The sequence below is a fragment of the Fringilla coelebs genome, assembly GCF_963513975.1.
Source record: "Fringilla coelebs genome assembly, chromosome: 3".
Classification (NCBI taxonomy): Eukaryota; Metazoa; Chordata; class Aves; order Passeriformes; family Fringillidae; genus Fringilla; species Fringilla coelebs.
Window position 1 is genome coordinate 62,565,665 of NC_140030.1, and position 20,183 is coordinate 62,585,847.

The window sequence follows — 20,183 nt, forward strand, 5'->3', positions numbered from 1 at the left end:
GAGCGTGGGTACATGACAACCCTCATCCACGAATGGCAGTTCCTTTCTGGTTACTTCTTGCAGCAGCAAATCCTCTCCCAGATCTTCACTGCTCTTCCTATTTCCAGTGACTGGCACAAAGGAAGGCTGAATCCTTGGTTGCAGACAAATCGTAGATGCCTTCCCAGTGGCTACTCTTTAGCAAACACAAGATGGGCATTTCCTATGCTTTTATTTCATGATCTTTTCCAGCATCACTCTCTTCCTTTTCCACCGAGAGTGATAACTTCACCCAGAACTATTAAAATGTGGAATGTCCTCCAAACAAGGTGATGGGCTTACAGAAGCTGAGACATTCAAAACAAACAAATAATTTGTGGTTACAGTGCAGGTCCAATCTTGTGTTTTCAGGGACAGGAGCACAATGACCCATACTAAATTTCTTCTACTTTTGGTTTCTAATACTGATTGATGTGAGACACATCTTCAAAACTCCCCCCAAAAACACAAGAGAGTTTGTTCTGCATCGAATCAGATTTCCTCAGATCTCAGCTATATTAAAATGCTGGGCTTCTTATATTAACAGCCAGCCAGACCTAATACACCTACACCAGGAATGTACATAGTCTAGGAATTTTAAAGACTAAAAAGTAAGTTCAATAAACAGTCATCATTTAGGAAACAACAGCAATCATCCCCTCTTGTTCCATTTTCTTAATGCTGGATTCTCCTCCATTCATCTGAATGGAGAACAATACATGGGTCACAGGACTGTGCTACTGGTGTGGAGTGGCTTATGCAGTCAGAAGCAGACAAGACCTGAGAAACTGCAGCTGCAAATAATGTCACATCCACTCAGCATGACAAGGTGCTGGCATCCTCTGGGAGGAACAAAGCTTAGCAGAAATTCGTGTTTATGTACAGGTAGCTACAATGACAGAAATTTAGCAGATTCACTGCAAAGCACTGTCATCTCTGCAAGTCATCTATTTTGATAAATAATTTTTCATTTTAAATATAGTAATGGTTGCTATGCCTTCTTGAGCTATATTTGAAGAAGCTGCAGAAGGAAGTGAGAACATATTACCCATGCATGTCATCTGTGATTGTGCTGTTGCTTTGACTGAAACATTTGAGGATGTGGAGGTGGAGGCAAGCCAGAAAGTAACAGTCCAAAATGGCTATGTGATACCTAACAGGCTGGGGATCCATACAGCCTTCTCTTGCTGAAAGCAATTCTGCCCTGCCATCCACCTTCTGGGTCAGGTACAAGGGGCGCTAATCTTCCCCTGGCCTATTTCTGCTGCTTCTGTTTCTTCCTACTCTTTCCTCTTTGGGGCAGCTCCAGTTCCAACTCCCTTCTCCTCCTCTGCATTGTCTCATCTATCATCCACTTCTACATCAGCCTTCCACTCCAGTTTCAAAGTTTGTTTCTCTCTCTCTCTCCCAGCATTTCCCACTTACTTTCACAATTTCAGCTTTGAAGCTGCTGACCTGTGAGCTGTATGTTTCCTTATCCACTTCTCTTTGAACCATGATTTTAGTTCATTTCTTTTACTTGCCCCCAGGACATTTTACTTTTTTTTTTTTCCTCTAACCATGGACTCCTCTGATCTTTATAGAACTTTTATCCCCAGTGCTCACTTCCAAAAGCATGCATGATGCCCTTCCTGCATACAAACCCTCAGCGCAGCCTAGCAAAGCCATGCTGTGCCTCTCCTGCTCCATTGGCACCACCAACCTCAAAAATCCTTCTGGTTTCTTAATCCTGTCCTTCTTTATCAACATGACTGTCAATTCTCACCAAGCTTCACACTCTACCCCACCACCCCTCTCTTCTGAATGTCAAGGTTTGTCCTAGCAGTCTGTGCCAACATCTGCTCTTTCAGATCCTCCTCTCCTTCTATGGAGAATCGCTAGTGGAAATCCTACAGCAAGCCTGATAGAATCAATCTCAAATTCATTCCAAATCCTCAGAGTACATTCCTTTCTTAAATTTGTTCAAGAAGAATTCTGCAAATTACCCCATCTAAATGTTCTCCCTCAGCAAATCTAAGGAACTCTCCTAAAGTCACTTCAAGAGAAACTTTATTTTCAAATCAAAGTTTAAAACCTCTTTAAATAGATTTATAAAAGAATGAAAGAATGAATCAAGTCCAAGCTTGGCACATGTGGAGGCAGCTCCTAGTGGATTTGAGATAGCTGTAAGAGAGCAGATCAAGTCTTTTGCTCCCAAACATGCAGCCCAGCACGACTACAGCAGTGGAGTCAGATTCTTAGGGTCTGGTTTTTTGGCATCCTCAAGTGCTCAGAAGTAGAGGGAAAAAGAAAACCATTTAAAATAAACATATTTGTCTCAGTTTATTTTAGGGACATATTAGGCTCTGATATTAGTTACCATGAGGTCATTCTTGTTACAGGGAGCAACACATTTCTGGCTCTTTTCTGTTCCTTGACAACTAACTCCATACACTTATTGGCAGAATTTTCTGGTAGTACTGGCAAATGCTCTGGTTTTCTTAGCACTGTCTAGATTTAACAATTCAACACAAACTGTGACCTTTTCAAGCCATGCTAAATAAAGCCAATAGGCTTTTCCCATCTTATCCCATGGCCTCGATCCTGAAAGTCCATGTATGGTCTGCAACATGCAATGCAAATCTGCGGATGTTCTGCCTGGGCACAGTTCCTTGTGAGCTCCCTCTGAGAGAGTGCATGAGCTAAGTGTGCCTACTCAAAAACTCTTTGACTGAAGGGAGAGAATGCAAAAAAAAAAAAGAGAAACAGAAAAAGCTTTTACTCTTCAAAAAAGGATGTTTCTCAGAAAACAAGTCTCTGAATCATGCTCAGGAGATATCAAGTTATTTAGCTATGTTCTTCCAATTTCAGTGATGCTATTCAGAATTGTTTGCCAATTTTTTTATTTACCAATTATACATTAAAATGCACTTGCTATTCTACCACCTCTTTCATACATGACAGATTCAGTCACATATAAAATAAAACAAGCTTTCCTCTACTTGGAGTTGAGAAGAGCATTCAAAGAATCAAACCTAAACAACATCCTCCTGTATATTCCTTCCCTGTAAAAAGTGCAACACAATACATAAAACATGTAGGATGGTAAGAAAGTTTCAGCTGAGATTGGAAGAGAATTCAAAATTCAAGAACAAAACACAGAGAACATCTGATTAGCAACTGTCTTCACTTTATTCTGAGGGTTGCAGTGAAAACACTTCTGCTGAGGGAAAAATGGAATAGGCAAAAGAACAAATTCTCAAGTGGCAGATCCCTAAATTCTAGTTAAAAATACATAAACCACAAACTAAGCCTTAGAACAGGACCCATAGTCAACCCTAGGTACAAAGAAAGGAAGTTTCACCAGGCTGTATGGAACTAGGTCATGTGCAGGTATAGTCTCATTTTAATACACTGTGCTAACCTTGAGGGTGCTGCCAGCAAGGACAACAAATCCGAATTCAGCAATTAAAAGCCCTCTGAGTGATTAAGGTCTCTACTCTAATGTGGTCACTTGGCAACAGGAAGACAGTGGATTTCAGCTGTGAAAAGAAGCCACACCCTGAATGAGAGGGATGACAAACTCCTCATTTTTCATACTTTCTGGTCGATTTTTCCAACCTGTGAATATGACATATCATATTGATGTAACGGGACCAAGATTTGGCTTGCAGCTTCAAGAGCATCTTGGATATAGTCATCAACAGCACGCAGAACTTGCATGCTGAAGATATGCAGAACTTCCAAGGATGGCACAGTGTAGCTTTTGTCTGCCTCCACTAACCTGCAAAGGCCTCCTTCCATAACAGTAGAAGGAGAAATGGGTTGTATGTGCATAATTTTGCAGGATGAACTTTTAAGATTGTCTCATCTCCCTTAAAGAGAAATCACAACTTGGAAGAAGGCAAATCACCTGAGAGTAGCCCTACCTGTTTTGGAAATAATATATGTGTAGGCAAAACCAATAAACAGCAAAAGCAAAGGGAGATAACCATAGTCTATGCCTGGGTAATTATTAATGCAGTAATTATTTAATGCAGAATCTGCTTCTCCTGCTTTACTTGTCCTACAATTTCCTTTAACCTTGCAGCTGCAGGATACAGATGCACCACAGTAGGTAGGATCAAACTAGATGAGCATCACACTGATACTGTAACAGATTCTTAAAAGATTTTAAGACACATCTGGTTTTGTTTCACTTGTAAAACTGGATTATTTCAATTTTAAATTCTTATAAAAAGACTATTGCATGTGTCTACTTAGATGGTTTTAAGAGTTGCCAGAGGAGGTCAAGCCATAGTTACCTGCCAATCTGTCTCCAGGCACCATTAGAGGAAGGTCAAGAACTATCACAGTTAAGCATTACTGTATATGGTTTAAGAACATAATTATATGCCTTTTTGCATGAGGCTGCCTTTATCTTACGATTACAAATATTATTCTTTTTTAAGAAGGCTATGTATGTTTATAAAAGCAAATGGCAGAATGTTGCTGTTGTCCTGGGACACAACATCCCACTTCAGCTGGATTAATAGCATTGTGTGATCGCTGAGTGTGTGTGGATATGTATGAATAATGACCTCTCTTTCACTGGATCAAAGGGACAAATTGCATAGTTAAAGCAGTGCGATAGTACTGCCTCAAGACCATGTTAGTCTCACATTAGTTTTATCTCTCTTGGTTGGTGGAAATTTTGGAAAATATCTTCTTAGCTGAGAGAAGGATGTTGTGCAGTAAAAAGAAAGAGTATGAAATGGGGGTCAGGAAATGTAGAAAGGATAAGGGATAGACGGCATCAAAGGAGAAATATAAATAAAACAAAGGTTTAGTGAAAAACAAATACCGGGGTGACTAAAGTATATTAACTCTGCCATGCAAGTCAGGTGCTTGATTAGAAACTGCCCGAAGACTTAATTTAATGTTGTATAAGAAAGATTATTTCTGTTTTAGTTTAATTTCTCACCAACATTTTCATTTCTTAAAACAAACTTTAGAGTGTTTGGATTACTGACTTATTGTGTAATCAATTTTACAGAAAGAATTTATGAATCAGTAAAGAAAAAAGACAGTGTTCTATCTTTTCTCTTGCTGCTTAAATACTGATGCAGGAAATCATTTGCCTAGTCTCAATTTTATTTGATAGAACAAAAACCCCAAGCAATAAAACTAAGGTCCAAGAAAAACATTTAGCTTGAAAAAAGGTTGAAAAATGTACCCTTGGAAAGACCACTGCTTACATGGGATTGTTCAACAAATTCCTGTTGTGTGAGGTTTGGCATATACTTTCTAAAAATATAAGCATCTGGGGAAACCAGACAAAGCCCAGGTCTTGGACCAAACGAGGCATGCAGCGTGAATCTGTTAGCGATTATAACCATAATGAAATATGTGCCCAAATTTAGCAGTACAAAACCCCCAATACAATGTGAAAACACAGCATGTACAGCCCTTACCATAAAATATAGCCAACAGCGAAGGTGCACACTGCAGCCAGTCCACAGCTCCTGCTGGGATACTGATGATGTGTTGTTCTCATCTCGATTAATACAAAGGGCAAAACTGTTGTGTGCTGGAAAAAAAACAAAACAATGGGGAAAAGCAGGTGATACAAGTGGTTCTCTATATTTTCATTTCAATTCTACAATAAGAAACTTAATTAAAGGCACCTGAAGACAATACTTGATGGCTAGAAAGAAAAGGTAAAGTAGCTATAAAATTGATCAATAACCCAACCAGTATCATCTCTAAAATGTCCAATTGTTTTAGCTAGCAGAGGAAAACCGAGTGACCAGAATGTGCTTTTGTTCAGGAATCCAGGGCAGATACTCAGTGAGTAAAAAGGAAATGTGTCATGAAGGGACACAGGTCCCAACCCCAGTCTGGCCCTGCAGTTGCTCTGTGATCTCTGCCATGTCACTTCAGTTATTGTGACCATTCTAGTTGGAAAGCAATACATCTGGTTTTCAGAGACTAAGTACAAACAATGCCAAGTGAATGAATATAAATTGAGGTATTTAATGCTTCTGAGAATTAGGTTTAAATGTATCTCAATCTGGGGACTTGAAAACAGGGGACATACTTTCAAATGACAGCATCAATACCTCTGCTCCTCCATCTGCAAGACAGAAGCAATTACACTCAGAAAGGTGTTGTGAATCTTAATTTTTCAGTTGCACAAAATCATTTTAGATTCCTAAATGAATCATATGAAAGCCAAAGCTGTAAAAACCATTTTCAGCCACTTGTCTTTATTTAGCTGTGAAACTCCTTATTTTGTTATTTTCCCATACACATTTCCTATACTGCCCCTTCTGAGAAGGCCTGTTCACCCAATTAATGTCAGCAGTGTGAAAAACTGCATCCAGCCTGCCCCCAACACTCAATGTCTACATTTCAGAGTGCTGGCAAGCATGAAAATATACATAAGCAAAGAACAAATGTGCCAGGAAATAAACCCCATAATTTCTGAATATACAGCTCACTTAAGACCAGCATTAGTGGTGGCTCCAGAAACATACCCTGCCTTGCCTCCACGGAGCCAAGTTTTTGCTGGCATCTAAAGGGAATTACTTCAGTTGAGAGGTTAGCTCTAGGGTTCAGTAAGACTGACTGTGAACTCTTCTGCCCTCTCCACAAGAAGGCCTGGAGGTGTAAGGATTGCAAGGGCAGCCTAAGTCCTAATGCAAGTTCAGTCCTTCCCATAGTACTTGATCACCAACTGGAAAGGAAAGTTATGGCATACACTGGCCACGTTCTGCCATCATGTAGTTCTGGGGGATGCTGGAGGTCAGATTTCCAAGTTTGCAATAATTACAATGTAAACCCACACTGATGTTCGCCTGAGTGCAGGTAGGAGAGGCATGGAGTAGAAATATCTTGGTGTGGATTACAGGTTCAGCTGAGAAGAAACACAGTGGGTCTAAGCCTTTAAAAACTGCAAAGAAGAATGGCTTGAATGGAAAATGGTAAGATAATGGAAATGCTCCTGCTGAGAGATGTAACGTAATTGAATTGGATATCTGCTCTGATTTTCAAGGCGTTGGTAATTAATGACTAGCACTTGGAGAATGTCAGGTAGACAATACAGCAGTTAGGGGAGCTTTCAATTTCTTCATTTTTTAACAACTTGTTCCACCCCCATCGCTTTAAACAGTATAAAGCATCATCAAGGGAATGCAGAGATGTTTTATAGCGGTGTGGTCTGCTATAAAGGTGCCCACCATTAGATTAGAGGTCTACGAGCTGCAGCGGACCTTCAAAATCCATGATCAGGGACTGACAGCAAAGCAAGCCCTGGAGATTCACCTGCACATCTTGTGTCTGTATGGAAAAGGTCTCCAGGAAGAGAGAGATCAGTGCCTCACTCTGCAGAGCCCCCAAAGCAGAGCAGCTGGAGGCTGTGCAGATGTCTCCTGCCCTGCTCCCATAACTTATTCAGAGAAAAAAACAGAGGAAAAACAACTATTAATACCAAACTCCACCCTTGATACTCCTTGTACAATGTATTCTTGTAATCCAGTCACTTAGTTTTAACTCTACACTCTACGGATGATTGTTACAGAGCTTGTGAGCTCAGTTTCTCCATGTAAATGTTTACTGCTTTCGATACTGCTTGTTGATGAGTTCTTCATTGATGATAACAACTCAACAGCTTGCCAATTAAAAAGTAGTTAAAACAATTTCAACAATCAAGCCTTAATTTCAAATACTCTTCTCCTTTCCCTCCTCCCAATTCTTGTGGTTATATAATAAAATAGGTTATTATTTTCCTAAATTCTCACTTCTGCTCTTTTCTAAAGGTAAGGGTGGAGGGGAAAGCAGATAATAAGCAGTGCCACTAAAAAGTTTGTGTACAAAATCCTGTTAAAAGTACAGTGGAATTAGAAGTCTAAGGAGAAAATCAGAGATATGTAACTTTAATCTCAGTCTGTTAGAGCAAATGTGAATGCTACACGCAAACATTGCAGTTTTACAAATTTGGAGTATGAACTTTGGTTTAAAATGCTTTTGTGAAAGTGCCACTCTTAAAAAGCTGCTTCAGATCCTTTCCCAAACCACAACCAAGTTAAAATTTCCTTTCTCTACATTTCAGCTCCTCCAAAAACCTTGATTTAAAAAATATGAAATTCTGTAGTCTGGGATGCCTTCTATCCAACAGTGTCAATAAAAACTCTAGACTGAAGCATAATGAAGATGGTCAGGGGTCAAATGTGCTTGCAGTGGGATCCATCAGGGCTGGGTATTCTGCAGGGGGCCTAAGATTTCATATCCTCTAATGTTTTTGCCACCTGATTTCTGAATAAACAGGCCAGTGGGAATCTGAGGCTTAGAGAGAAAATAGCATTGATATTTCCCTGACCTGCCTAAAGATCACGCTGTGCTGATCAAACATACCCAACTGGTACCTCTGGGACTGATCCCTTTTACCGACTGGCACACGGGGGGACAAAACCACATTTCTCACCTTGTTTGCCAAAGTGTCTCCTGGGGCTTGCTTACTTCAGAGAAGACTGAGGAATGAGGAAGTTCAAATAACAAGGAGGTTTAAACAGTAAGGATGATTAGCTGCTCTAACAGCTTTCCATTAGTTGCCATTTTGCACCATTAAAAGTTTTTAAGAAAAGAACAAATACATAATTAGAGTATAATGACTAGTATAATATTATAATAGTAGTAAACTATGCTAGCACTACTAATTAATGCTATATTGATAAAGCATTTTTAATATGGACTAAGTAGTTAAAAGCAAAATGGTATTTTTACCTGGACATCCTATTCTTCTCCCACTGAGACCAGCTGCCCCTGTGAGATAGTTTTGCCTGTATGACTGTGTTGACACAAGAGACTTGTGCTGAGCGCTGTTGTGGCCACACCAGGGAGCACCATTCCCACTGTCCCAGGAAGGCAACCCTTTCTGCACATGTTCTCTGGGGTGACTGCAGGCTCAGGGTAGTCCCCAGCCCCCAGCTCAGCCCAGGCAGCAGTGGGGGAGATATCAAACCCTGTAGCATTAGCAGGAGCTCCTAGACTGAGCTTTTTCAGGGCTCAGTAACTGCATCTACTTCCAAGAAAATACACCTTGTCAGCTTCTCCAGTTGTGACTGTGGTGCTATCTGCAAGGCATCCTCACAGCCACAAACCTTTTTTTCCCCTGGAGTGCCAAGACAGCAGCCTGCAGGCCCATTATTTACCCCTCTCTGAAGGATCCATCTGCCAAGACCACTTTGCAGGCTGAAGAGCTGACCACAAGCCCCCTTTACCCAGCCACAGCATTGCCTGCTCAGACCCCTCACTGCCTGCCCCTGCTGCTGGAAAGCCAACCTTGATAAATCCTTTTGCGAGGAAGTGCTGGTCTCAGCAGAGTAGAAAGCTGCAACTTCCTCTTATTCTGTGCCTACCACATGGCATTGCTTCCCCAGGACCCATCACCAATAAGTGGTGAAGAAATACAGCTTGCCAAATCTCCAACTGCTAGAAAACAGAGAAACCAGCACAATGCACAGAGCCTGGATGAAATGTGCAGGAAGGTTATCATAGGGAGAATCTGACCCACATGACACTCTGGAGACGAAGAAGCAACCTCTGAGTGAAGCTGAATTAGCACACACTATAAAGCAAGCCATCCTGGGATCTTGCAGGTGGATTAATTCCTTGAGCCACTGTCATGGTGTCCTGAGAGAAACTCTGCTCATTAATAACTCTTTAAAAGATATTATGAAAATATGTATCACCCCCCACATGGTGTATATGTGCCTAATAACATTTGAGACCAGGAAATCACATTACAAATACGCTCCACACCTGAAGTGCTGGCTTGGGAAGCTGAGCTTTGATGGAGAACTGTGCTTCCCTGTTGTAGGTGTGTTCTGCAAAAGTTACTTAGAAAAAAATATTTTATGCAAATCAGGTACATTAACAATGAGTTCTGTAATAGTTTATAGGCAATTAAGTGCTCATTCTTGAAGGCCTGATTATATATTTTATCTTTCAACCAGTAAGTGCTGCTTTTTTTAACACTGGTTTCAACAGTACCTTACTTGGCCTTTTCTCCCTCCCTTAACAGTGTTTTAAATGGAATCTTAAAACCTTTCAAAAGGTGCTAAATTGACTGCTTCATGTATTGTATCATCAGCATAAACACGGTAGTGATGTCTTCCCAAGTCATCTTCCTGATCTGCACTGACTGTCCAGAACTACCTTTATGACAAGGAGCTCAGTCTCCAGAGGCATCTCATATACCCAGGTAGCTCACAGAAGATATGTAGGAATAGTTAAACTGAGGGTCAAAAAAATTGTGATTATAATTCACTTCAATCAACAGACTGTGACTCATTACTCAGTTTGATCAGACTGAAAACTACAAGGTATAGAACATTTTAGCTCAGTGAAATACTGTGCACCTCTGAGGCCTACATCATGATATTCAGCCCATGTTCTTAAGAGTCAACAAAAGTGCAGTGACAGAAAGGAGGTCTTGCAGTTTTGATATCCACCAACATGTTAACTGACGGACTGGGAGCCTCCTGGGAGTGCTGGTGTGTCCTGCAACAAGGAGGCTGCAGATAGGTTTTCACCCACAGAACTTGTGCAGCCCAGGACCTGGAGGGCTACATCTGCCACCCAAAGCTGTGTCCATGTCAAAGCCTCTACCCTGGCAAGGACAGCTGCTTCAACATCTGCTAGGGAAACTACCCTGCAGCACACTGCCTCTGTGTCTGAGACTTATGCTGGTGTAAATTTGGCAGTGCTCCCCTTCTTTGCACCCTTCTGTGCAAACTGGTGTGTTTTCTGGCTGCCTCTGCTTTCTTTTAAAATTTGCCTATAAAATACAGTTTCCATCAGCAGGATGTTATCCTTCCCCTTTTTCTTGTGAACTCACAAGATTATGATGTTAAACAGCTGCTCCACCTCAGAATGAGTGCAACAGTCTGCTACTCTTTCTTCCCTCCCAGGGGTTTGTGCAGCACCTTGAGATAATGAAAACAGAAACCAGCAGCAAACTGACCTATGCCTATTCTTCTAAATTTAAAATCACTACTAGTGGTTCATCCTGGAAACCAATACTAATAGGTCTAAAAATTTCTACAGTTGTAGTCAGTACCATTTGTAGACCATGTACCATCTGCATGCTCCTAGCAGAGTACCATGGAAAACCAGATCAGGAACTAGTAAAATAGAGGCATGATTATGATTTACTCCTTGAGAAACTTATGAGAAAGGAACAGCTGGCAAGAGAGTATTTATGTGTTGTCTGAAGGATGATACCTTCTACCAAGTCAGCCTAATCCATAAAGAGAGCAGCAGGATATCAGAGCTGGGTGCATAATAAATTGGAATCCTTGAGTGAGTCTGAGCCCTTCTGAGACTGAAAGTGCTGGTAGCACTTTTCCTCTTACAAATGAGAAATTATGACTATTAAATGAGACATGCTGATGCACAGAATGCACTCCAAGGCAGCCACAGATGGCTCACTAATAGTTATGGTAGGTTGGAGGGAGGAAGAAGTATTATATGATCTAAATGAAGACCAATACCTTAGAATGCCACAAAACACACAAGAGCCAAAGATAACCATTCTCAATCAATATGAGAGTGTGGAGTTCTTTGAAAAGAAAATTAACACTTCCTCTTTAATGTTACCCCTTCTTTCCCTTTTTTTTTCTGCAGAAAAACACAGTGGACATGGCATTCCTGACTTAAGAGGATTTGTATCACTTTACCCACACATACCTGACGTTGACAGCTTTCTTCGTTTCTTCAGACACATGCAGTATATAATATATATTGAAATAGCAGTGTCAATCTGATCTCACCCTATGACTGTACTAGTGTCAGGGAGGTTATATATAGGTGTTTATCTATAGAATTTCCACAGTGCCAATCACTAAAGCACTTCAGCACCTCAAAAGCATTACTAAACATACCCTCACAGCAGCCCTGATCTGTAGGAGCAGGATATCCTATCCTCATTTTGAAGAAGGGCAAGATGGAGACGGCATGCCTCACTCAAGGTCATGTAGGGTAGCTATGGAGGAATGAAGAACTATATCACATTCCTCAGTTCCATTCCTGGGTGTAAGCCTAAGATGAGCAAACATGTATAGAGAAATAACAAAAAATTTGGTATGAAAGCCAATGTAATCCTTCAAGTTTACAGCTCTGAGACATCTTGGCCCTTTCAGCATCTATCAGTTGTTACCCTGATTGACCCCCTGTCCTGGTTCCCCTCTGCTTTTGGAGGCTTCTTCAATTGTCTCCCTCTGAGCTGTCTGTCTCTCTTTCATCTCAGCTCCTGCTGCTGCAAGCTGCTTTCTAGCAGCTCCCATCCTTAATACCTTAACATGACACACAAAATCTTGGTCACTTGGACTTGAAACAAGATGAGAGTAGGGAGTGGACAGAGTACACACAGTAAAAAACTGCGTAAAACCAGTGCCATGTTGTCAAACAGAACAGCATTGCTACGTGTTTCATTTTCTTTAAGTTTTAAAATTCAACGCAACTACTTTTAATGCTTTTCATATATGCAGATATCATTAAACGCATGCCAAGTGCAATGTCACATAAACCAACTCTCTCCTTTTGCTGGGATCCCTTAGCCAGGCTTTCTTGCTCATTCTGAGCCATGCCCAAACTCTCCAGTCTGCTCCTGCCAGCAGGCACTGCTTGACACTTAGCAGACTTTTAAAATACAAGACAATCAGCAAAGACCAGACAATCTCCTGGTTCTGTGCACTCAGCCACAGTTGAGCAAACCCTCCAGACCCTAATTTACTTTCAACCTCAAGTTCTTATTTTTGCCATGAAGTCCTTAGAGAAAACATGCTACTAACAACTTGGAATATACATACAGATATATCCTGTGCAAGGAGCACTCATTAATCACAGTGTTATGTAATTTTTCTACATATTTTTCTCAGTTTATTTGCCAGTTGAGCCACCTGCCCTAGAATTTCTCAAGCTACTATTTGCAAAAAGGTTTATCGAGGCAAAGAAATGTAATGTTGTCTCTTAAAATTATCCTTAAAATTAAACATGCACATGCACACACACACACACACACTCATACTCACTGAGTCTTTTACATGGGTTACCAAGATTTAATTTGCATGAATGAATATTTGACTGTTTTTGCAGGTCATGCTGAAAAAGTGCTTGTAAAGTCACTGAACCTCATGTATTCCTAGCAAAAAAATCACTAAAGAGAGTTTGAAGATGCATTTTACCAATGGTTTAAATGAGATTACTCATATGGAAAATAGTATTCTTCTCCCTGAAAAGTGAACTCTTTCCATACTCAAAGGCCTCAGAAGGGAGAAAATAATTTGTATCAGTATGTTTTGTGAATCTCTTTAACTAACTTGAAAAGTTTATCAGTACATAAAATATTCTATATTAAATTCTAACATCTGGCAATCTCCCAGGACTAGTACTAAGGCTTTCACAGAGGGATATTTTTGGCTTCATGATAGCCAAAGTATCCTTTTTCCAACCTGAAAACATTGGACTCTGAATCTGTCACTGGTCCAGGACCAAATATTGCTTGTCCTGGGCTTTGGGCCAGTATATCTGGGGAAAGAAATTTCACATTTGGGAAAATAAAAAAAACCCCATTATTTTTCGGTTTCTTTTTCAAGTGGTGACTCTTTGATGCTATTTGGAAATCTAAAATCTTGGAAGTGGTTACTGAGGGACTGGATTTATTGGGTGTTGTGTAGGTGAGGTAGCCAAAGGTCAGACTTTGGTCTATCACATGGTGATTGCAACTATCTGCAATGTGGTTCAAACAATTTATCTCACAGATATTGTTTTTATCTTTATTTCATTATTTCTTTACATTGTACATGCAAACTCCTTTAACAAATAGCTCTAGAGGATGTAACCTCCTAAGCTTTTCTGTTGTATTACAGAAAGCAGTAGCAGACTAAGGTGAGAATAGTCTTACTGCTGCACCCAACACTCAGTCTGTCTGTCCAGTTTTACTGGACGTGCATTGCTCTGAGTCTTCTAAATGGCACCTACTCCACTGCAAGGCAGAGGTGCATGCCTGTGTGACAGCAGCTGCCCACAAGCAGTTACTGCCGAGCCACCTAACAGACGGTGACAAGCCATGGCCAGGCACCAAGGCAGCTGCTGGTCTCACACTCTGTGCTCAGGATGCAGAAGGCCAAGGCTGGGCTTAGTGGCATCACAGATTACTAAGAGCAGGAGTGACTAAAGCACTAGCATGTGTTGAGGTGCAGGGAAGAGGGGGTACGTGGTGGGGGCATAGGGAAGCCAAGAGTCATGGGCTGGGTTCCTGCATCGGTAGAAAGGCAGATGGAATAACAGGTATGGCTGAAAAACTTATTGAGGGCAAGAATGAGTTTGTGCAGGAAGGCAGGGGAAGGACAGAGATGCTGGCAGCCCTGCTTGTGGGTCTCTGAGAGCTGCTTCTCCTCTGCAAAGAAGGCACATGAGCAAACAAGCCTAGGGAACATCCTGAATGAACACCTGCCATGAAAACACACTGACATTCCCTACTTGTTTTACCCACTGTATGACACACTTTATTTAGGAGAGTCATTTTCCTTCAAATGCAATTAGTTGTAAATGCTATTGTTCATCTCAAAACACCTGTTATTTTGATTGATAGTAAAAGCCTACATACCATAGTAAAGACAGCAATGTTGGGCACAAAGACATTACAAAATCTATAGCCTGACCCTTTAAAACCCAACTTGAACCATCAGATTTGACTTATGAGACTAGTAACAATAGTGCTTCATGCAAAAAGCATTAGGTTAAGGCTGGATCAGGCTAAGTTGCCAAACACACCCTGGCATAATTAATCAAGAATATTTCAAAACCAGATCGCCTCCAAGAGGTTATTGATCTCCTGTCACGACACGTTTTCCCCATGAGGTGCTACAATGCTATGTATCTGAGATGTGCTGGCGTGTATTTTTCAGTGACTAAGCCTTGATCTATCTTTCTGGATTCCTGCCACTGGTGCACTGACATCTGCAACTACTCATGTTTGACAGTCTCATGCATGAGCTATGTGGCTTCCAACTTGGATGGGATTAGTATAGGAGACTTTCAGAATACTTCAAATGTAATTGAAAGCAGATAAATACAAGGGTCTCAAGAGGGTGGCATGCTTTTTACAAGCGGAATCACATTAAATCATGTGTATAAATGCTTGGACTAAGAAAGATCTCAGTGCTAACCAGTATAGTATGCAAGAAAGTGTTTGTCCTTGCTCTTAAATATGTATGAATCCTGATAACGTCACTTCTTTCTAAAATCCAAACACAGTGCATGGCTGAAGTGCAGTTTAGACAAGCATGAAAAGGTACACATTTGGGGAGAAGGGCAGGAGAAGAGGAACGTATTCAGAGACTGACAGGTGCTCTGCCTTTCACCCATGCCTGGACTAAGGCAGTCATATCTTCTGTGAACCATCCCTGCCAACAGATGAGAGCTGAAAACAACATACATCATGTAACTACAGGTTATACTGTTATATTGTCAAATATCAGTAAATTACAAGTGATGTTTTCTTTTAGAACAAAATCCAACCTCAGTCCTTACACAGAACACATTTCCATGTATCTGTTTTTTCTCAGAACATTTGGACATTGATACTGTAATCTGCAAATGTATTCTGTAGATATTTATTGAATACTATAAAATAGAAGATGCAAATAAAACTGACGTTAACACTGCTGTAAAGAGTTTATCTTTCACATTTCGCTACTGTTTTAGACTCTGAACTCTGTAAACATAAGTAATCTTGCTTCAACACAGAGTTGATAAGAAAAAAAAAAACCTTTCAGTGGAAGATGGCCTTTCTTGCAGTCAAATACCTTTCTGAGGATTACAGAGATGGGCAATATAAGAACATCATGAGCGGACAGTGATACTGAACATATATAGTATCAAAGGGCTCCACAATGATCAGGTTGCAGTGAAGGTGTGACATTTATAGTATTAAACCTATGGGCTTTTCTGGATTCTCTTGCAGACTCTGGCCTGATTTTTTCTCTTCAGTTTAATGTTGGTATGCCTGTCTCTGCTTCCCTCAATTACAGCTCTGTCCCAAGCTAGGCTGATCTCACTGAGCTGTCAGTGACCTGCATGGCTTTTCTATTTTAAATGTGAAAAAGGAAGGAAAACTGAAAAAAAAAAAAGAGATTCTTCTTAACCATAGTAGCATTTTTCCTAGCAAGCAGAGGAGCAGAACAACAGCAGTCACCATGTGTAAAGTCAGTTGCTGGGAGAGCAGCATGTGCACAGAAGGGCTGCAATGGGATGAATGGCTTCATGTCTTGTACTAGGGAGAATGCTGAAGGAAAGAGGAGTTCTTACTCTGCTTGGTATCACAGCTCTATCATGGAGTAAAGTCCTCAAAAACTTCTGCTCCATCCTCCCAGATGAGGTCCAAGGTAGTTAAAGTGGAGTGACCCTTGGTTGCCTTCCCACGATGCTGATAAATATGGCCTAAAAAATTCGTTACTTTGATGATAATTGTAATATCATAATGCATTTTTTTGGTACTAGAAATTTTATCTGTATTCTCCTATTGCCACAGGGATTCCAGACAGAAGTTCCTTTGCTGCACCTGCTCATAAAGCTGTGCTATCAGTCTTCTGTGAAGTTCTGTCATGTATGCTCCAGCTGGTCTGAACTCTTCTGTGCTGTGGGATGAATCCCAGCACTGGGACAGAGGTCAGCCACACATACAAGTGGTTAATGAAAATTCTTCTTTAAACATAAAAACCACATTTTTTACTCTGAAGGTGATCAAACACAGAAAGTGGTTGCCCAGAGAGGTTGTGAAATCTCCATCCTTGGTGGTATTCAAAACCTGACTGGACGCTATCCAAGGCCAGTGGCTCCAGCTGACTGTGCTTGAGCAGGGGGTTTGGACAAAACAATCTCCATGGGTGCCTTCCCACCTCAGCAAGCCTTTGATTCTATGACCTTAATGTCTTGGCTTTTATGGTCACTGGCCTTTATAGCCAGTCTTGTCAGCCCCTCAGTGTCTCGTCCATCTTCGCTCCCTGGACAACACTGGGTCTGAAAGAAGTTGCTGCATCAGAAAAGTAAAGAGAGATGAATCAACCTGACCTGCAGTATTTCTGCCCTCTGCCCTTCAGAAACGTCTCTCGAGTATTTCCTCTCTTGAAGACTCTCGGTGTTTTCTTAATAGTAATGTAACTCACCATTTTTTAACTGGGGAGCAGAAAGATGTCAAAAATCCCCAGTTCTACGTGTTTGTCTCATTGTTAATGGTCACATTATGTGGTGTGCAAATGTGTGTTTGAAGCAGAAGATTATGGAAATGCCTTTGAGGTGGGAATGGACTAACCAGTCACTAAATGTATTTCATAATGTTAGCTATAACATTGCTCTGTTGCAGGCTCCAAGTACAAGAATTGCAGCATAAACCCTTTTAAAACAGGGAAGATCACTACAAATGTGTAACTGAAGAATAACTGTGATCCCAAGTTGCTGAACTGATTGACCTTATACTGGGGAATGGTGTGTGTTGGGAATAGGAAAATACACAATTAGGACCACTTGAACTCCATAGCACTAATATTTTCCACTGGGAAGAAGCACTAAGGATAACCCAATTGCTAAGAGAAAGACCTGAGAACCATCCCAAGTGCATCAGGCTGCAGTGCAGGTGTGGGAGCCAGCATGGTGGGCTAGGTTGTACCCAGGAAGCTGTGTGAGAGAAGGGAGACCTCTTCCAAACAGCAGGCTAGCTGAGAAAGGCTGGTTAGAGCCTCCTTCTCCAGAACTGGAGCTGCAGCCACCTCAGCTGCGCTGGCTGAAGACTGGCTTAGATTTGGGTTGGTGCCAAGCCAGGCCAACAAGGTATGAGGGAGCCCATGGTGGAGACCAGAAGGATGGCAGCTACTCTCCCAGAACTGAGGAGGAGGACGGAAGAGCATTGCAAAGGCAGGCCAAAAGAAGAGGAGACTTACCTAATACTGTTGGTTTATTGTACCTCCCCCCCACAAATAAGACTGTATTTGTGTTAGGACCTTGGAGCCACTGCTAGCAAGTAGTTAAGCACTGCTGCTCAGGGGCACCCACGTGTGTAATTCACTTCTGCAAGTTTCTAGGCAGGGTCTTGTGCCAGTGTTATTTTCAGCAAGAACACCTAAGTGATCGAAGGCGGCCTGTGTGACTGGCAGCAGCGCTGGGCACAGAGAGGGTACATAATGTACACACACACACTTGGCACTCTTGTTTCTCCTTTGCTGCTGCTGCTGCAGCGCGTTCTTAACGGGTTACTAAACTCTGTACTGGCACTTCTGCAGAAGGGACCTGGCAGTAGAGTAATATTTGTATTTTAATTACTTGATCTATTGGACTGCCTTGTTGGGCAGGATTCTTCAGCTCTATAACCAACTTCTTAATGACCTTCACTATTAAACAAAATCAAAATAATAGGAAAAGCTTGCTGCTCTGCTGCAATGTCCACAGGCAGAGGAATCACTAAAAAAAGACTTAATATTACCATATGGTCCTTAGATAAATCTTAAACTTTAAACAGCCATCTCTTACACGTTCTCCAGTGCATGAGACTGCTTTGTCATCTCAGAAATATCAATTACCACTTTGCCATTTCACTGCAAAACAAAGGAGTGAAATAAACCAAAACTCGCAACTTTTTAGCAAACTGGGACAAGAAGCGGAATAAGAGACACTTGACAACCTTATGGGATCAGCTGTTAGGATTACCAGAGCATAATTCTTTGTAATGGTCTTATTAATTAAAATAACTTCTGACTGTCAGCATGCTTTATAAAAATTCCAATTAACCCTCACAATGTTTCTGTGAGACAGTGGGGAAGAGAAATAAAAGCATCTTATCAGTTAAGACATGCATACAGAAAGAAAAAACATCTTGACTAAACCAAAGCAAAAGGCCAACAGTGAGGGATTTTGAACTGGAATGCAGGTGCTGGCAATGCCTTCCACTGGGCTCACCCCACTATAACACTCCCTTGTCAGAAGGTCAGAGTCAGAACAACATTGGTGGGAAGAGCGCAGCTACATAGGGGCATCAGTGTACTGACCTCTTACATTCATGGCAGCAGAAGAAAATCATGTGGATAAAATCCAATAGCTTAGGCACCCTATCAAAGCTGATTATTTCAAAACTTTTAATTGAATGTGAGCTCATCTGCCTCTCTAAATGTCAATGTAAACAAGCTAGAGGGAACACAAAAAGGCCAGAGGAATACTTGGGCCGCTGCCTGTTAAATTTATTCTTGTTCTGACCCCTCTCTTCTAGTGAAAGTAGAGAGCAACTGGGGGCTTAAAACCAGTGGACTTCAGCTTCAGAGCAACTTAGGTTCCATGAACCTGAGCCCAGGCTTAGCAGCATGCATCTTAGTGACTCATGTGGTTGAGATTCAAGGATTCATGGCAAGTATTCAGTTAGGCACATCTCAGAATGCAGAAAGGATGCAGCTCCCTGACTGGGGAGCCACAAACATCATCATAGTATTTGTGAAGAAGTTTCTGTACTGTTTCCCATCTCCCCTTCCCAGGAAAAGTCAACAACACCTTTAGGAATAACCACAAGTCTAAAGGAGCTAATAGAAACAGTGTGTTTTAGAAACAGAACCGGGTTTTTGTAACTGTAAATTATTTACATATAATGTGTAAGTGGCAGCACTAACACCTATGCCTGGATCCTTCAGGAAACCCCTACTGATCCTTCGTCTCTGCTGGAAGCTGAGGCACAAGCTCCTATCCCAGGAAGAAGGACTGAAGGACAGCTTTACTGTACTTCCCCGAGGGAACTTAACAGATGATGGACTGTTTTGGCCAAAAAGTGGAGAGGCCTTCTCACTCTGTATCGGGGAAAGGTCAACTGCCCTTTCAGCCAGTAAGCCCTTTTCTAGGTGTTGAGAATTGCAGTAAATCAACTGCTAACAGCTCTTTTTGTGGTGCAAGTGTTAATACAAAAATATTTTATTTCTGTAAATGCAAACAATGTGAATTTAGTCCTTTTTTAAATTTTAAAAACAGCTCTACTTTTCGCTCCAAAATAAAAAAATATTGAAGTATTTATTTGAGTCAATCAGAAACACCTCTTTACATTAAGAATATCCTGAAGTGGAAAGGACACACAAAGATCACTGAAGTCCAACTCCTAACCCTGCACAGGAGAC

The 20,183-nt window shown here is 41.2% G+C and overlaps 1 protein-coding gene across 1 annotated transcript in view; it reads right to left on the reverse strand.

Annotated features, from left to right (window-relative positions):
- AIG1 (androgen induced 1) overlaps positions 1–20,183 on the reverse strand; it is a 123,161-nt gene that overhangs the window by 7,975 nt on the left and 95,003 nt on the right. The window contains exon 4 of the mRNA XM_084201888.1: positions 5,451–5,566. Coding sequence (XP_084058014.1) covers positions 5,451–5,566 — 116 coding nt within the window. The remainder of the gene's footprint in view (positions 1–5,450; positions 5,567–20,183) is intronic.